General features: G+C 42.0%; 2 protein-coding genes across 6 annotated transcripts; one reads left to right on the forward strand and one right to left on the reverse strand.

Moving 5' to 3' along the window:
• Positions 1-991: 991 nt before the first annotated feature.
• On the forward strand, positions 992-12,199 carry LOC114140817 (protein NDRG3-like). Of its 5 annotated transcripts, none has more exons than XM_028011049.1 (16): positions 992-1,150; positions 4,833-4,927; positions 5,042-5,074; positions 5,179-5,284; positions 5,381-5,501; positions 5,602-5,664; positions 5,771-5,831; positions 5,914-6,000; positions 6,075-6,131; positions 6,227-6,330; positions 6,970-7,035; positions 7,113-7,164; positions 7,328-7,375; positions 10,592-10,627; positions 10,705-10,756; positions 11,344-12,199. In XM_028011049.1, the coding sequence occupies exons 2-16, from the start codon at positions 4,871-4,873 to the stop codon at positions 11,412-11,414; spliced, it is 1,014 nt and encodes a 337-aa protein (XP_027866850.1). In that variant the 5' UTR covers positions 992-1,150; positions 4,833-4,870; the 3' UTR covers positions 11,415-12,199. The 5 variants fall into 5 exon arrangements, with proteins under 5 accessions (XP_027866850.1, XP_027866851.1, XP_027866852.1 ...); XM_028011050.1 differs by having other exon boundaries at positions 1,002-1,150; positions 4,826-4,927; XM_028011051.1 differs by lacking the exon at positions 992-1,150 and adding an exon at positions 1,199-1,352.
• A 646-nt stretch (positions 12,200-12,845) lies between these two features.
• On the reverse strand, positions 12,846-17,762 carry rfc2 (replication factor C (activator 1) 2). Its single transcript, XM_028011048.1, has 6 exons — positions 17,487-17,762; positions 16,250-16,355; positions 15,993-16,094; positions 15,660-15,918; positions 15,310-15,570; positions 12,846-13,108 (listed from the first exon to the last, which is right to left on the reverse strand). Exons 1-6 carry the CDS (start codon positions 17,719-17,721, stop codon positions 12,998-13,000), a joined length of 1,074 nt encoding a protein of 357 aa, XP_027866849.1. The 5' UTR covers positions 17,722-17,762; the 3' UTR covers positions 12,846-12,997.
• Between the last annotated feature and the right edge of the window lie 639 nt (positions 17,763-18,401).

Here is an 18,401-nt window from a genome sequence, read left to right on the forward strand (position 1 = left end):
TTTCAAAATTATGACTTTGTTTCTCAACATTTTAGCTAAGATATCAAAACAATAATTAATATTTACTCATTTTCACTTATTTTTTCATATCAGTGAAAATGTATACTATTGAGATGGAAGAAGGTTGACTGGGAAATTAATTAAGATACTTTATTATGCCTAAACAAAAAAAATCCATCTATAAACATAGAAAGCTCCAACTTGCTAAAAATTGTTGAAATATAAAAGTGAATCCTTATCATCTGTTTAATGTCAGGTGATTAAAACTTTGTGGTAGGATATGCACAATGCAATACACAACAGATTTGAAAGTCAACTGCTTCTTTCATATTTTATGCATCCATTTCTCTCTTTATTTTATTTCATTTGTTTTGTTATAAAGGAAAATAAAGGACATTGAAAAAAAATTAGATTAACTGAAGCATTGCATATGATCTGTTTGTGAATGTGGTTAATATGTGTGTGTGTGTGTGTGTGTGTGTGCTGTTTGTATCATGGGACTACCAATGGAAATTAGCCTTTTGCTAAATCCAACGTATTTAATATTTCATAGCGTATAATGACAATTGACCAAATAAGATCAAATTAATACAAGTAAACATAGGAAGAAATTCAAGTAAATGTTAACAGTAAATATAGGTAAATTAATGCTTAATCAACTGTAAACAAAGATATGATCTAAGTAAAGTTAATTATAATTAGAATCAAATTAAAAAACGATGGATGCATTCATGTGGTGTTTTGAAAGGCATTGACAAATAAAATGCATTATTATTATTATTATTATTATTATAAAATCTCAAAATTATTATTTAGAGTCACACATAACAAGCTGACTTTTTCTAATGACACATAACCAGAATCAACTTTAATTTATGTGGATTTCTGGGGAATATTTACTGGGCTGATATGAATCAAACTTGTTGTTTTCTGTACTAATTTGTCCCTAAAGTAAACATCAAGGCCCCGCCCCCCGTGTTTAGATTTCTGACGTAGCTCCGCCCCGGACTGTCCGCGTGCAGCAGAACGACCGGAGAGAGAATCCTCCTCGCGACCAGATTCAACAAACTCTGCTGGTTACCAACGGTTACCTGCTGCCGAACCGGATTAAACCGCCTACCGACCCGCTTCAGGGGTGAACCGACTAACGGTGAGTGGGGGAAAAAACTCCATTATGTCAGTTAACTAGAGACTGGTTACCTGGTAACGACTGGCAAGCTAGTTAAAACTGCTAACTGACCACTGGGGATCGTTGCTTGTGTTAAGCGGTAACTCAAAGGTTCCGTTTGGAGAACGGTTCGGTTCTGTTCTGATGGAGCTCGCCTTCATGATGACGATGTTACGAGTTACAGGTGTGTGTTTGTGTATCGGGGTGTGTGTATGTCAGTGTGTGAGTGCGCGCGCGAGCTGGAGATGTCGTCTCCCATGGTAACGGTTGGTTGCTAAGGCTCCCTGTCAGTGGAGGTTACGTTACCATCCTATTGTGGCTCTTTGTGCGCTAATGTGGGCGGACAGCTCAGCCAGAAAACATCCAGTTCATCAGATCTGCAGCTGCTAAACCAAATAACAGATTATATTTAAACTAAAGGCTGATTTTTATTCATTGGAACGCAGAGAAAAGTGCCTACAGCCTTTCTTTCTGCTTCTCTGGCTGTTGGGAAGGTGAGTAATAATCACCGTGAACACCTCGGTGAAAGCTTTATGTGTTAACCACCATGACAGGGCGGAAAGCCATCAGCAATGATTTAAGAGGAGGAGCAACCTGGAAAGCTTTAAAAGCCATTTCCAAACTGTTTCTGTGAAATTTCATCACCTCAGTTCATCAATCCTGGAGTAATTTACCAATCAAATAGAAAAAAGTAGATATGGTATGAGCTCCTGTAGCAGTCTGTTTGAAGCCTCTGACTGAAGATAGTCTGTGTGTGAAGCAGAATCTCATCATGTTTTTTCCATTTTGTTTAGCATTTTCTGAAAAACTGTCATTTTAGAACTGGGTTGGTTTTAGAACCAGTTCGGTTTTAGAACCGGGTCAGTTTTAGAACTGGTTTGGTTTGTGAACATTGGTGTTTGGAGTCGACCGAAGGCCTGTCATAATAAATCAATTAATCAGATGATTAATTGAAACAAACTGAATCATTTCTTTGCATGATTTATCTTTTTCTCTTTTCTCTCTCACTACTAAAGTCTTCAGTCTGGTGCTTTGGTCTCAACTAGCCCTTATTTTGAAGGACAATTTTGTTTACAGAGATTTTATAATTCATTTTTATCTAATTTTTCTGATGTTTCGTTTATTTATTTTGGATATTTGTCTTCCAGTTCCAGTGTTTATTAAATGTTTATTAGTCTAAAGTTTATTTATATTTCAGATTATGTTCTGAAACATTTTCTAATGTTATATTACTTGAAAATGGTCTGAAAACAACAATGTTATCGTTTATTGCTGTAATTTCTGGGACAATTTATAAAATTTGTTATGCTGACAGGTTTTGTCTGCCGTCTGTTTTGGGAACTGACAGTCAGAACCAAGCACCACCATGAGAGGGCGTCACACTACATGGAGAAATAGCGTAGCGGCAAGATGGCAGATGATTTGCCTAGACAGTCGGTTGGTTGAGGAGGTGTGAATGCTAATCGAACTCTGATGCAAACTAAAAAAACAAACTCAGGTCCGGTTACAAACCCTGGTCTGGTTCGGTCAGAAACTCGGTCTGGGTTTGAACTGGTTTGGTTCCAATGCATTAGGAAGCTGACTACAGTGCAGGGCATTCTGGGTAAGAATCCATCCAACTTTAAATCCCTTATCAGTCAGAGTCTGATATGGTAGATCTATTTACACCTGCATACTGAATGAACAGCGACTGCTGGACAAAAGAGACTAAAGTGTAGAAGTTTGGTCATAATGCACAGGTGAAACCAAACTCAGCATATGATGGAAAACCATTCAGCAGCTTGGGAACAGCTGATTGGCTCAGACTTTTCTGCATCTACAGGAAGCTTTTCAGGACCTCAGCTAGTGTTCTGAGTTTTTCTGCTGTTTGGTTCCTCTGAGGGAAACTGGACCCAGTCAGAAATAAACTCTGAATCACTTCTGCTATGGATCCATAATTTCTGGATACACTCCGGACTGCAGGTGGAGCCTGGTGGAGGAGGATGCTAAGCATTTCTCACCTGCTGAACGCTGCCTCCTGCTGGTCAGGCTGTCTGTTAGCGTTACACTCTGACCAAAGTGAAGTTCTGTTGTTTCTTCTTCATCATTTTAACCCAGCCATGCATGCTAAATGAACAACAGCTGTCTTCAGTCAGAGGCTTCTTCAGATTCATTGCAACATGGACTGCTACATGAGATCCTTCCTGCCCACAGCCGTCAGTCAGCATCTACAATAACTCTGTAAAGAACCTATATTACTGAGTCACAACAACATTTAATATCTCTTTGGGATCAATAAAGTAATTTGGAAATTAATTGACTTGAACTGAAACATTGAAAACATGATAAATGCCTTGAAACTGTGAGAAGATCCAGTAGAAATAATTTCCTGCAATAATTAGTCTACCAAAATCATAGTTAAACAAGACAAAAGGAAAATAAAACCAATAAAACCTGATTAATTACTGAACTAAATATCATTTATAAATTTGAATTAATATTGTGATTTGTTTTTGTTTCTTTACACTGAAGTATTTTGGGATAAAAACCAAAGGAGGCTGATGTGTGTTTAACTCTCATTGCATTCCTATCATGTCAGTTTATGGTCTGGAAGATAGCTGAGTATCTATTTCTGAACTGTTATTGTATTTATGCTTATTGGATTTTCTTTATTGAAGAAAACAGGAAACACTTTATTCAGTTTCCTGTTGACTTCCTGCTGATTGAGACTTGATTTAATGTTCTGTTTGACTTTAGATCAGAGCCAAGTTGACTTTAGGACACAGTTTATCAAACCAAAACCCAATCTACTGAAACCTGTCTGCACACACACACACACACACACACATCCACCCCCCTCCCACACACCCCAACACACACACTTCATATTTCCATCAGACTCACTGAGCTGGAAACTTTAGGCTGAGTAAATCTGATGTTTTAGAATAATTTATTATGTTAAACAATAAGAAAACATGGCGGGACTGAAGAGTTTTTCATTTCCATGTTTGTTTGTAAATAAACCTGTTGAAACATTTGTGGATTTTTACAAATTTTTTTGAATTTGAAGTGAAACCGGTGCTGATCCAGTAGAGCCGGACCGGTTCACTGCTGTTTCCTTATCGCCATGGTAACAGACTTCTGTGACATTAAGATTAAAGACTTTAATGAGAGGAATTTATGATAAAATCTGAAGGTTTTTGGAGTTCAGTTTGTGTTTTTCTTGTGTCGGCTGTGGGCAGGAAGGATCCACCATGACCATCTTTCAGTTTTGTAACATTTTAATCAGAGGTTTAGAGATGAGATCTTTTAATAAACTGCTCCCAGATTTAGGAATATTTGTGTATATTTTCAATGTAAGTCTCAGTTTGTGATTAGTTCTCTGACAGTTTAGAGTCTTTCAGTCACAGAAACATTTTAACCCCTCCTAGCTGACCGCCGGACTTGAGCTGCAAAACGCATTTAAAGATGCTGCAAACGGCTGCAATTAAACCGATTCAGTTATTATCCCATCACTGGCAGCACTTCCTGCTAACAGCTGCACCACAGTGTAATTTACCTCAGATCAGAGGGTGACCTTTGACATTTCAAAACGAGCTGTGATTGTTCAGCTGTGTGTTTTGTTTTTTTTCTGGGTGATGAATGGATGTTTTAGTTTAATCCTCTCCTGTCTGTCCATTTAAAGTGTTTTCTACCAGCTGACTGGTGTGAAACACTGACATCATGGAGGAGCTTCACGACGTGCAGCTGACGGAGATCAAACCTCTGCTCACAGGACAGGTGAGGGGCGGGGCTTAGCACAGCTCAGACATGGCGTTATGAGGCTGAAATCGTCCCTGTAGCCCTGATAAAGAGCGATGATCAGTTACCCAGTTCTCTGTGTTGTCGTTGCAGAATAAGAGCAACCTGCAGGATGTCAACTGCAAGGTGAGTTCAGCCAGTCGGCTTCACAACTGATTAGTGTGGAAGGATTCAAACCAGGCAGCACAGAGTTAGCATTTCATAAAAGTCTGAGTGTGTGTGTCGTCCAGGAATACGACGTGGAGACAGCGCATGGAGTGCTGCACGTCACTATGAGGGGCGTCGCCAAGGGCAACCAGCCCACAATCCTCACCTACCACGACATTGGACTGAACCGTGAGTAAACGGGGCGCTGCAGGTGGAGACCAGAGGACATCTGGACGTGTCCTGATGTCCTCTGGTCCCTGTGTCTCTCTGTCCGTCTGTGTGCAGACAAGTCGTGCTTCAACACACTGTTCAACTTCGAGGACATGCAGGAAGTGACGCAGCATTTCTCTGTGCTGCATATTGACGCTCCTGGACAGCAGGACAACGCTCCAACCTTCCCCACTGGGTAACACACACACACACACACACACAGAACATAACCAAGTGGCCTCAGTGATTGTGTACAGTAATTAGCACTGAGTGTGTGTGTGTGTGTGTGTGTCCAGGTACGAGTACCCTGCCATGGAGGAGCTGGCTGATATGCTGCCGCATGTCCTCTCCAAGCTGCAGTAAGTCCTCTGTCCACTGGTGCAGGAAGGGAGTGATGGGGTAAGGTCACTCAGAGGTCATTCAGAGGTCACTCTAAGGTCACTCTGAGTCTGGTTGTGTCTTCAGGGTGAAGAGTGTGATCGGTATCGGCGTCGGAGCTGGAGCCTACGTCCTCGCCAAGCTGGCTGTAATCAAACCCACCCAGTCATCCTCAGTTCCATTCTGACTCCTCCCACTGCTCCCAGTAAAACCAGTTGTTGTTGTTTCAGCTGAACAAGGCCAGGTTGGTGGAAGGCTTGATTCTGATCAACATTGACCCGTGTGCCAAAGGCTGGGTGGACTGGGCCGCCTCCAAGGTAACCGTCTCCCCAGACGCAGGCGAACGAACGAAGCAGAGACACAAACTGAGCCTCCATTTTGTTTCCTGCAGCTGAGCAGCTGGACCAGCAGCCTGGTGGACAACATCATGGGACACCACTTCAGCTCTGTGAGGGACACCGCACCATCCTCATGTCCTACAGGTCCTACAGGTCCCACAGCATGTACAGACAGCACTTTATCTGTGTGTGTGTGTGTGAGCAGGAGGAGTTACTGGAGAACAAGGAGATCGTTCAGACGCTGAGACTCCAAATCTGTCAGGACATTCCTCAGGAGAACCTGGCCTTGTTCTTCAGCAGCTATGAGAAGTGAGGCGCCGCCGCTTACTTCCTGTCAATTCAGACGGTTAATCCTGATTAATCAATCAGTAAAATAATCAGCAAGTCATTCAGTAATCAATTTGTAACACTCAGAGCATCAATGAAGCCAAAACTGAACAAAAATATAAACATTTAGCATTTAAGAGAAAATGTTAAAATCAAAACTCAAGTGGCTTTTTTCTCTTCACCAGGTTCATATGATGTAAAAATCTCCTATTAAAGCTGCAGTGTGTAATTTTTATAAAGTTGTTTTTACTGATTTGTTGAAACTGTCAGTATTTTGTGACAGTTTGGTCTGATCTGTGAAAAATCAAGCCTCTCTGCCGTCTGCCAGTGCTAACTAGAAACAACCAATCAGGGCCAGCAGGCCGGTCTTATCAATGCTAAAGCTAGTTAGCGTGGCCACCATGATGTTGGCAGATAAACTGTTTTCCTCTAATGATAAGTTATTTCTCCGCTATCAGAACATTTAGCAGCAAGTACATGAGGATGATGTACTTATATATTTATTCAAAATGTCACAACATGGTGACAGTTTTAATAAATATGTAAAAACATATTTTTTATATTTTATAGAAGTTATTTGATGCAGTGAACTCCCTGTGTGTGTGTGTGTGTGCGCATCAGCCGTATTGACCTGGAGATAGACCGACCCACCCCTGGTCTCACTGGAAGCGGCCTCGTCACACTCAGGTAACTCCGCCCCCAACCTGAACTCACCTGGTCGCCTGGTTCCTGTCGGCCGCTCTGATTGGCTGGTTGTTCCTCAGGTGTCCCACTCTGCTGGTGGTCGGAGACATGTCACCTTCTGTGGACGCCGTGGTGAGTCTCTGCCCTCTTCCTCCTTAGAATCCAGCTCTCTGATTGGCCATCTGTCTGTCTGCAGTATTTATATTTAGTTTTATTTCCTTTCCTTATTTTAAAACTTCTTCATATTTTTCTGGATTTGTGTCATTTTAAGAAGTTTTGTTTGTTTGTTGTGCAGGTGGATTGTAACTCCAAACTGGATCCCACCAAGACCACCCTGCTGAAGGTAACCACCTGTTGTTGCGCAACACCCCCCCCCTCCTTTCTGTCTCTACTCTCTCACTCTCGTACTTCCTCTTCTGAGAGGGGAGATGTGCTACCAGCTCTCCGTCTAACGGGTCCGTTGAGTTTCCTAAATCTGCTGGGATTTACCCTGTCCAGAACTGAAGTAAACTCTGTTTAAGCTGGTTTCGAGAAACGATTCGCCTGGTTATCTGACGGCCTACATCCAGGTGTCCCACCCTTCTTCCCCCTGTGAATTAGCCAGACTGAGCAGCCTACAGCCAACTAGTTTCACAGAGCTCACCTGTTAACGGTCGCTCGTTCTCTATTTTACAACTTGCATTTGTTATTGAACCAGGTAGGTTTTAGTGACTCGGGCGAGTCCCAAGGATGAGGTTTTAAATATGGGCTACCAGCAACCTAAAAACATTTTCCACTTCTTCCTCTCCAGAATCAAACATCACAGCTATTTTACAACCATCAAAGAACTTTAAGGTGACTCATTAACTGAATGTCCACAACATCTTTAGATTTTCTTTATGCTAAATATTTTATTAGTAAGGCATTTTTGCAAGGGTCAGTACAGCTTAATTCAGTAGCAGAAATAATCAAATAAGTAAAATCAATCATCTAGTCTATCTTTCCCTACTGCTGATACTGAGAACTAAAAAAGGGAACCTTTGAGAGAGACGGACGGAGCCTGGCGTTTCGAACCCCAGACCTGGCTTGATGATGAAGAAGGTGTGGCAGCAGGAGGAAGATGTTGATCGGCGAAGGCCAGGATCTCCGCAGGTCTGATGAGCCTCCTCTCCGCATGGATGCTGAGGTCACACAGGACTTGGTGCTGGCAGGAAAAAAGGCACCAGTTCTTCTTCCTTGTCTTTGTCTTCATCTTTGTCTTTGGGGTCAGAACCCAGCCGATGAGAGAAGTGCGATTCGAAGCCACAGATTGTGGGCCAGACGGGTTGGTCTCCATGTGCAGGACAGTCTCCGGCTCCGTGGCCCCGGCTCTTCTTCAGCTGCAGAGTTCTTTGTCCATCTCGATCTTGGCTCGAAGCTGCCCGGAGGATCCAACAAAAGGTTCCTCTTTTGCACCCACCTTATATAGGGTTCATCTGTCTGCTTAGACAGATGATCTCATATCCGTCACTGTCTTAAGAGACATCATGTCATGATGTCTGTGCCAATGTCTCAGGGCTGCTCAACCTCCTGTTTCCATATAAGGTGCTGATCATCTCTGCTCTCCTGTTAGTTCCCCTTTTTCCCTTCCTGTCACCTTTCACCTACCATCTACCTCCAACATATCAGTGATGTTTAATTGCAGTTTTACAACCTTTTACACCATTTCAAGTTCAATGTCAAAATCACATTTATATCACATTTATTTTCTTTAGCTTCTCTGATTTAGCATTCATTTATAACTATAACTTATTAATTATATTTATTATAATCTTAATGTGAGTTATTACAGATGTTTTTCTGAAAAGAAACCAAGAATAATACATGATTCTAATTATTTAATACCAAAGTTACAGTTACTTGTTTTTCTTGTAGTTCTCACAAATATAAGTGTAAGTATTATTACAATTAAACCAATATTAATATAAGTATTTTACTTTGAATCTTATCCAATTACTAATAATGTTTAGATTTCATTCTTTAAAACTTTCATGCTTTAAACTAAGAAATAGTCTCAGCTATTTTTATAAATCTGCAGGCTGGAAACTTCCTCTTTTTCCAGGAAACCTGCTTTTCCTGTTTAATGACTCTCTCTGACTGACTATGATTTCTTATGATTAGATAGAAAAAAGTAGAATTAAAGCAAAGTTTGCATGAGACAAAAACAACACACACAACTAGATTTATTTTATTGACACTTAAGTCTACTGCTGGGCCTTGATGTCACTTGAGTGATTCATTTTAAAGATAACTTTATTTATTATTACTGTTAAACTAAAATCTCCAGCATGGGGAAGTGGGATGAGCTCGGATTTTCTTGACACCCCCTCCACGAGGTCAGACCTTTCACATGCTGGGAGTCCATCACCCTCCTGCAGTTCGCCGTCCTCATCCCCTAGAAAGAGAAGAAGTTCGTCTGGGATGTGAAGATGCAGATTCTTCATCCTCAGTTGTCACAGAGGGCTCAGTGTAGTCATCAAAACTCCACTTCTCTTGACAAGGCCTTGTTACCATGACAACGTCTGTTAATTATTGCAATAAATGATAATATTGTTGTTTTTAGAACCTTTTCAAGTAATATATTGAGACTCGGCATAATAATGGAAGTTTGCCCTCTCAAAGAACAATAAATACTGGAACTGTTTACTTAATTATCCAAAATAAAACAACCCAAAACAATAAATAAAAAAGAAATAAAAACCATAAATAAAATAGTTTATGATGTCTCTGCCTACAAAATTTTCCTTAAAAATTATTAATCTCCATAATGGAATTTATCAAGCTTATTTTAATTTATAATGAGATTAATTGATTGACTACTTGTTATATTCATGTTTCTTCTTTCTTTACTAAATGAGTCAATTTGTTGTTTTATTAGTTTTTCTAATTTTTTTTTATGGAGAGAAATTTGTTCCAATATTCAAAAGTTCAAAAATTGAAATTTGGAAAAAAAGCAACTTTAAGAAACTTCATCAAACAATACATTTTGAGGCAAATGTACTGAGTGTATGAAACAGATGAACCTGCATTTGTTCAGTTTGGTATTTTTTCAGATTTAATTTTTTTCCCAAAGAAAACTTTGAGACCCAAGTTTTATTGATCGCATTCATTTCAAATTGTATTTTACAGATTATATTCCACACTGCGGAAAGCCAAGTGTCACAAAACGTCACTTTTACCACACATCTGATTAAAACATTGGTTTCTGACTTAGGACGGCGTAAAAAATGGCCAAGATCCTGTCAACACGCCGCTTTTCTTGCCGTTGTAAGACTGGCTTCTGAATGTCACTGCATGTAAAATGTGACGTTCAATGACCTGAATAAACATTGTACATTTTTGAAGGTAGTCTTAAGATAATTTATAGTTATTATAAACATATAAATGTCACATCCACCTGCTGTTATCTGATTTCTTATAGTGTGATTGTGGCTGACAGTTGGGGAGTTCAGCCTTCACACAGTGAATGAACCAAACGTTGTAACCAGCAGATTAAAGCTGGTCACTCTGATAATGATGTCATTCTTTATCTGTCCACTAGATGGCGGACTGTGGGGGACTTCCTCAGGTGGTTCAGGTGAGTTTCAGATAAACACCGGAGTTCCTGGTTCTGTTTTTAATGTTGAATGAAAACAAAATGATTTTTCTGTGCAGCCTGGGAAGTTAGCCGAGGCCATCAAGTACTTCCTCCAGGGAATGGGATACAGTGAGTGTCTGCACGTCGGCTCACACTCAGCTGATTAACAGGCTTTTATCCTGATCTGTCTCACATGTTCATTACAAATGAATCTGCAGCTAAAAATCCTAACATAAGAAAAGCTTTCTGCTGAAATCAATCCACTGTAGGACTGATCTGGGGATTATTTATGATTATTAATTAGATATAATGAGGTTGTTATTGTGCTGCTATCAGGTGTTGAATAGATCAACAAAAAATCAGGTGACTTTAATTCAAATAGTTCATGCTTAGTTTGTTATTGAGTAGGTAAAGAAAACATTTTGGGGGATTTTAGTTTTGAAAAATATTTTTTTGGTCTGTACATGGTGCTGATGATTTTGCCCTCCTGACAGAAAGTTTGTGAATCCTGTACTAGACGCTGCGATGATTACACAAAACATCTCCTCTTTGTAACCCACCTGGTTCAGTCAAATACAGTGTTAGTGACGACCCGACATTGTTCCAGAACTGAACAGCAGGTTCTGTCTCTAAATTAGTTTAGGTAGATCAGTTTCTGTTTTTATTGTTTGGAATATTACTGCTGGACCCCCTGACCTTTGCCCCTGTGCCCCCAGTGCCCGCGGCCGGTATGACCCGTCTGATCCGCTCCAGAAGCCGCTCCGCCACCAATGCGAGCTCCATGTGAGTCTGGCGCTGTAGCGCCACCGACGCCCACCAAGGGGCGCCGCTGAGGTCCTGACCATCCAGCCAGCAGTGCCGGCCTTGCGGTTCTGGTTCTGCTCCTCCTCCTCTTCCAGTTGTCAGAGTTCTTCCTGAAGAGTCCAGTTCATGCTGGAGATTGGACCGGTGCGGTTCTGTTGTCCAGCAGTTGCTATGGTAACACGTTTCTCTCTTCGTGGAGTTTACATGCCGTTGTTCTGTGGTTCTTGTTCTCTTTGATCAGACATTTTTCTCTTTCTTGTGGTTCTGATCCGATCTTTTTGATATTTACTCGTCATTGATATTTGGTTCTGACGGACCCGACTCCTTGAACTAAAGCTTGAGGGGAGGTCCGATCCGATTCAACTCCAGAACCCGACTGGTTCTGCTTCTAAGTCACAGCTTGGCCCAAAACCAGAACTGATCTTCATCTGCTTCGTCAGAACTTGTTTCTAGTACTGCCGGGTCGGCTCGATCCGCTTCTCTCAGAATCTCTGCAGTCCATTTGTTGGCATGCCGAGTCGTAGCATGAGAAGTTTCTGTAGGCCCGATGTTCAGCTCTACTGAAGACACCAACAGCCCCAGAACCTGGTTCTGCTCCATTCTCTTCAGTAAACGGGAGTCCATCAGGAGCTCAGAACCCTGTGGTTCCTGGAGCAGAACCGGGTCTTGCTGCGGTTCTGGTGGTTTGGGTTTCCTGTTGCTCTGGTTCTAAACCTGCTGGATGTTTGTTTCTGTAGTTTGTAATGAAATAAAGCTGAAATAAATCAACGGCTCCTCGCTGCTCAGAACCAGAACCAAACCCGGTTCAAACATGGAATGATTCTGCTGCTGATCAAGTCCACTCCACAAAAGTATGGAGACAAATTGGGGCCAACACTTTACTTTGTTAAAACCTTATGAAATTGAAAACAAAACTCATTTTTAAAAATGAAAAGTATTGAAACTGGAAAAAAATAAAATAACTAGAAAAAACAACTTTAACCTGAAAAGAAGTTTAGAATGTTTTTCTTCAGATAAACATTTCTTTGCATTTTCAGGGTTTATTTGGTCATATATATCTGGTTGCCTTTATTTGACAGTTGTCAGACAGGGCTGGGACTCGAACCATTGCCTTCGTACCTGGATCTCGCTTTTCCCCTGCGTCACCCACAGACATTTTTTAAGGAACTTTTTGGCTCCAGTTTAGCTCCGTACCGGCCCTGATCCAGCCTCATTCTGGTCCCATCCGACTCCAGACTGAAGCAGAATGTGGAACGGGATCATTTCAGGTTCTGGGTCAGACAGAACCAGCCAGAGAACCCAGACCCACCCGATGCAGACAGAGCTCTGAATCAGAGCTGGATCAGAACCGCCTCCAACTTTATTCCCTCCACTTCCATCAAAAACAGCAAATTAATTATGAATAAAACCTGACTGCAGATCAAACAGTTTATTATCTAACGGTGGGAAAACTTTAACCCTTCAGAACCTCCAGGGGTCAGAAACTGTCATCATCCTCTCAGGTCCAGTTTGTTCCAGCCACACCGTGGTTCTGGTGAGGAATGAAGTCTGTTGGGTTCATGTTGTTCAGCTGGCAGCAGGGGGCGCCGTCTTGCTGCAGAGTCTTCCCAGCAGGCCGGCCATCTGCAGCAGGGAGTTCACTCCTTCAGCCACTCGCATGTGAGTGAAGCCGATCTCCTGGAGGAAACGAGAGAGAAACGGTTCCTGATCACATCAGGTCCAAACAGACGGGTTTACAGAGTTTTCTCAGTTTAAACAAACAAAGACAATGATTAAAAAAAGTTAAACCTGCAGAATGTGGAAACTGAGGGACTTAAAGCAAATTCCTTTCACTCAAGTATTCACTAATTGAATGAATAATTAGTTTATATTTCTGCCTGTTTGAGAACTTTTTGTTCAAACTGTAGTCTCACTTCTACGGAAGCCAAAACGTGCAAACAAAGAATGATACAAACAACAAATGCTGCAACTACAGAAAATGGAAGCAAAATGGAAAACATTGCAAACTTGCTCCACAAAACGCAAGTCCTCCAGAGCACTAGGGGGAGTCAACCAACAAATTATAAAGCAGTCCAACATAAAGTTGGATGAAGAAAAGCTGTGCTGTCCACCTTCCTAGCCCCCATGAGGCTTTGCGTGATTTATGGGCGCGATTTCCGCCGCAAACCGGAACCGCCGTTTGTTTACATGTTAGCAACTCGCTAACCGCAGTTGGTCAGAGCTTTTAGGCTATAAAATATGTGGGAGCACCAGCTATCAAAGCTTACATGTGGCACTATTGTTTTACCACAACCTACAGCTATTGAGGGGAGGGATGGAGACTTGAAGAAATGGCCGCAAATAACCCGCACTAGCTTAGTTAGCTACTTCACTGACCCAGTTGCTTCAGATACCAAGGTTTCTTCCCTTGGCTTTCTATCCACACAATGAAATGATCACATGAAGCATTTTGGGTTCTCTGTTCAAGTTTAGAACTTTTTGCCAAATTCTTTTCGTTTCCTTTTCTGTCGGTGGACGATGAAAACTACAACCTTTGTTTTGGGAGCCGTTCAAGAATCTTAACTTAGTCTGATTATTAAAGTACAGCCAGGAACAGCAACAGTTACTGAGCTCCGCCAGGGCAGACTCTTTCCAGTCAAGTTGCTCTCTATAACAGGTTAATGTGTGGTTCGGTCCGGTTCTGGTCCAGTGGGGAGATTCTCCACATTACGGTCTGGAGCGCAGCAGCTGCGGTTATTTCTCCCAGCGGCACTCAGCAACAGAGAACCTCGAGGTTCTGATTGTGATGGACTAAATAAACCCAGATATTTTATTTTGTCTTATAAAAAATGTTCCTGGCCCAAACATAATGATAGACTCAGATTATGAACTTTTATTATTTTTTTAAATACAAACAAAAAATAAAATTCACATCACACCAAGCTAATATTATGTAGTTCTGGTATTTTCCACTGTCGGAGCAGAACAGCAGCTCAGATCTCTGACCAGCTTCTCTGCTTTCTTTTAGATGGAACTTCTATCATGAATATAGATTAGCAAAAAACCCTACAAGTTGCAATGAAGTACTGCTACTTCCAGTGGGCACCAGAAGTAAGACCCATAATCGTTTCCCCAGTAAACCTCCCAGGAGTAAGGTGGACAGAATCAAGCTGTAATATTACAGACTCCAGACTCCCCCTAGGGGGCGTGAGGAGTTCTGTCTTATGGAAAGACCGCAGCGATTTCCCTGTTGCTTCTATTTCATGTTTTTGGAGTTTGGGTCATTCACGTGTTGCACCTGTTAGCCTCTGTACGCTAAAGTCATCTCATCACTGTCTTTTCGCTGCAGCTTCAATAGAAATTGGTTCACCGTTTGAGTATTTTTCCCTTCAGCCTCTCTGTGGGAATTGTTTTAGTTTCTTGTTTATTCAGCAGAGTTAAAAAACATCCAGAGCCAACGCAGGTTTTACTTCCTCATTCAGTCTGGGAAGCTTTTTAAAAATCGCTCTAATGCTCCAATAAATCTTCAAACAAGCTCCAGTTTTTCTCAAAATCACACAAAATCAGCAGATTCCAGCAATTTTTGTACTAGTGCATAACTACATTTTTTCTGTTCTGCAGAAATGGTAAGAAAATATTGAGTTTAAACAATGCTAACTCCCACCTGCAGGTGGCAGTATTTCTTACAGAAGCTTGATGTCAAGTTTTAGAAAACTCATCAAGTTATGCAAGTTCTTTAAAGAATAAAAATGTTAGAGTTGATCTGTCTGATGTTGTTTTTTTTTCTTTTAAATGTACATTTTGGAGGGAAACAAAATCTTGTGAAGTTCCTAGTAAGCAGAGTTAAAGCAGCGCCAGCGGTCCAGTGATTGTGCTCAGCGTTTCCTCCTGTGCCTCACCTTGATGAACTCCAGCTTCAGGTACTCGGCCATCTGGAACGTCTTGCAGACCCTGAAGATGTTCCCCATGATGTCCTCGGGGGAGTAGCCCAGCGCCCACAGCTGCTCCACTACCCGGTACGCTGCGTCCATGTCCCCTGCCACGCAGTGTCCCAGCATGCTTTTCACCAGCAAGGGGTGCGGCTCGTCGCACACTTTGAACACGTTCTCGCTGTTGATGTAGCCAAAGCCAGAGTGGGTGGACTGCAGGTTGTTCAGCGCCTGGAACCGAACCAGAACAATCAGCAAAGCTAAACTATACTGAAGAACCCAGAACTATCATGACCCGCATCCTGACTCCGCCCCCTCACCTGCCGCATGTCCCCCTGTGCTGTGAAGATGACGGCCTCCAGCCCGTCGTCAGATACGGCCAGCCGCTCTTGCTCCACCACTTCCTGCAGCCGGGCCAGCACCTGGCCGTCCGTCAGCTTGGCATAGCGTAGCACAGCGCAGCGCGACTGGATCGGCTCGATGATCTTGTCGGAGGCGTTGCAGGCGAGAGCGAACCGAGTCGTTTTGGAGTAGATCTCCATGATCCTCCTGAGCGCCTGCTGAGCGCCATCTGTCATGCTGGGGCGGCAGAGCAGCTTCATCAGGACAGGAAGTAAAGCAGGAAGTGTCCGTGGGAATGAGTCTCCGCTCACCTGTCCGCTTCATCTAGGATGATGATCTTGTGTCGACCTTTGGGCAGCGTGACTTTCTGCTGGGCGAACATCTTGATCTTGTTTCTCACCACATCGATGCCCCTGCAGAGCCACTATCAGCGTTCGTCATTAAAGTCCCGCCCCCTGGGACAGCATCATTAAAGCCCCGCCCCCTGGGACAGTATCATTAAAGCCCCGCCCCCTGGGACAGCATCATTAAAGCCCCATCCCTCTGACATTGCACCGCTGGGTCTCACCTGTCGTTGGAGGCGTTGAGCTCCAACACGGCGTCCTTCATGGCGGCCCCCAGCAGAGTGCGGGCCAAACACAGGATGCTGGTGGTCTTCCCTGTCCCTGGAGGTCCTGAACCGCACCAAAACATCTGGATCAGTTCCTAAATCTATAAACCAGCAACCAAGCCCCAAGGATCATCCTCCACCATCATGCATGACTGGTGATGTTTTGTTCTGAAATGGTTGGCTGAACAGATGTCTGTGTGGTCTAGTTAAAGTACAACAAGCAGCATTTTGAAGGGATGCCTGACTGACACCAGTGTGACCTGAATGATTATTTTTAATTATCGATTAATTATTCTGACAATCAAATTTTAAAAATTACACATTCTGAAGACTTTTCCATTAAGCCTTTTTAGAAATTAAATGCAAACAAACAAAAATGAGCAAAAAATGCATAAAAGATTTTTTTTTACAGACATTCAATAAAGTAAAGCTTAAACTGCAACTTAAAGATTTCTGGGTATTACAAATTTACAGACAAAAGTTTGTGTTTTTTTTTTCTTCTATGCAAAATGTATAATTTTTTGTATGGTTTAGGTTTAAATACTGATCTGAGTTTATAGCTTTCAGCAAATTGGCTTTTTTCAGTCTGTATACTCCAGTTAATGATTAATGACCAAATTAGTTGACCATTATTTCAATAATAGATTAATTCCATAAAAAGTAAAACCTTTATTGAGATAAAAGGCGTGAAGTTATTATCCTCCAGGTCAGTGATCTGAAAATAACCCCTCATATCCTGGATGGAGCTTTACAGGAACAACTCAGGAAGAAGCCGCCATGTGTCTAAGATTGGACCCAAAGGAACCTGGTACCGATAAACTGGAAGACAGAATCCCGAGGAATCCCAGGACGAAAGGCTGATGTCTAAAGGATTAATAACAACTGGAAATAAAGTTTAGGAATACAAATATTAGTGCATGCTCTTATTTCTCCCGAAACTTCAATAACCCTGGAAAATCCTCTGGTCTAATAAGCAACTCCTTCAGACCTTATTAGGGGTTAAACGTAACTTCTTTTCTCAAGAATCCTTTCTGGTTCTGACCCACGTTCCAAACTCTGCCGCCATGTTGTTTTGACACCTTTTCCTTCCACATTCCACACATCTTTCATTCTTCTCCTGTCCTACTCCTTGAACTTTAACATTTCCCTGTAGATCACATCCTGATTATTATGTTTCCTCCGGATCCACACCGACCTGCTATGATGATGTTCGGGACGTTTCCCTCCCTGGCGAACACCTCCAGGCGGCTCACCGTCTCCTCGTTCCCAACTATCTCATTCAGTTTCAGCGGCCGGTACTTCTCCACCCAGGGCAGCTCGTAGGAACTCCCGGAGCTTTTCGACGAGGACTCCCCGGCCTCGGTGTCCGTCTTTACCCCGCTTCCACTCGGCTTCTGGTCGCTTTCCCTGTCTGCCATCTCTACGTCCATGTTGTCTTGTCCGGTTGTCAGCCCGCGAAAGGGGAACTAAAACCTCATTGGCTGGGAGGTTATTTTCGAAGGAGGTGATTGGATAAGAAAAGCTCGCGGTAAGTCAGTGAAGCAGAGTGGCTTCGCATCATTTTCCACCGGGCGAAGCAGGGGGCGCGCTGGACTGGGTGGAGTTTACTCCGAATTTACACTATAATCCAGAAAACTCACGTTTCTGCACCATGAAACATTAGAATATTTAGTTTAAATCTTATTTAGACACACCATAAAAGATCAAATTCAACACTGGTTGAAAACTCATTAAATTTTGAGCAACCAACATTTACAATGCCTATAAAATGTTTTCACCCTATTGGATGTTTTACCATTTTTATTTATTTCACAGTTCAGTCATGATAAACAAAATTTGACATTTTTAACTAAAAAAAAATACAAAAAACCCCCCTCTAATGTCAAAGTAAAACCTGTTTACATTTATTATCTACTTGAAAATTAGTGTCTATTTTTATTTATTCTTTTTTTAAACCACTTTGTGAATTTGTCTATTTTAACTTATTTTTCTTTCGTAATCCACTTTGTGAATTTGTGTATATTTAGTTACTGTTTTTGTGTAAAACTGGAGCGGTTCTGAACGTTAGTTTCAAGTTGGATATTCGATATTCGAGCTCCGGGGAGTAAGC

This window comes from Xiphophorus couchianus, chromosome 24, assembly GCF_001444195.1.
Source record: "Xiphophorus couchianus chromosome 24, X_couchianus-1.0, whole genome shotgun sequence".
Lineage (NCBI taxonomy): Eukaryota > Metazoa > Chordata > Actinopteri > Cyprinodontiformes > Poeciliidae > Xiphophorus > Xiphophorus couchianus.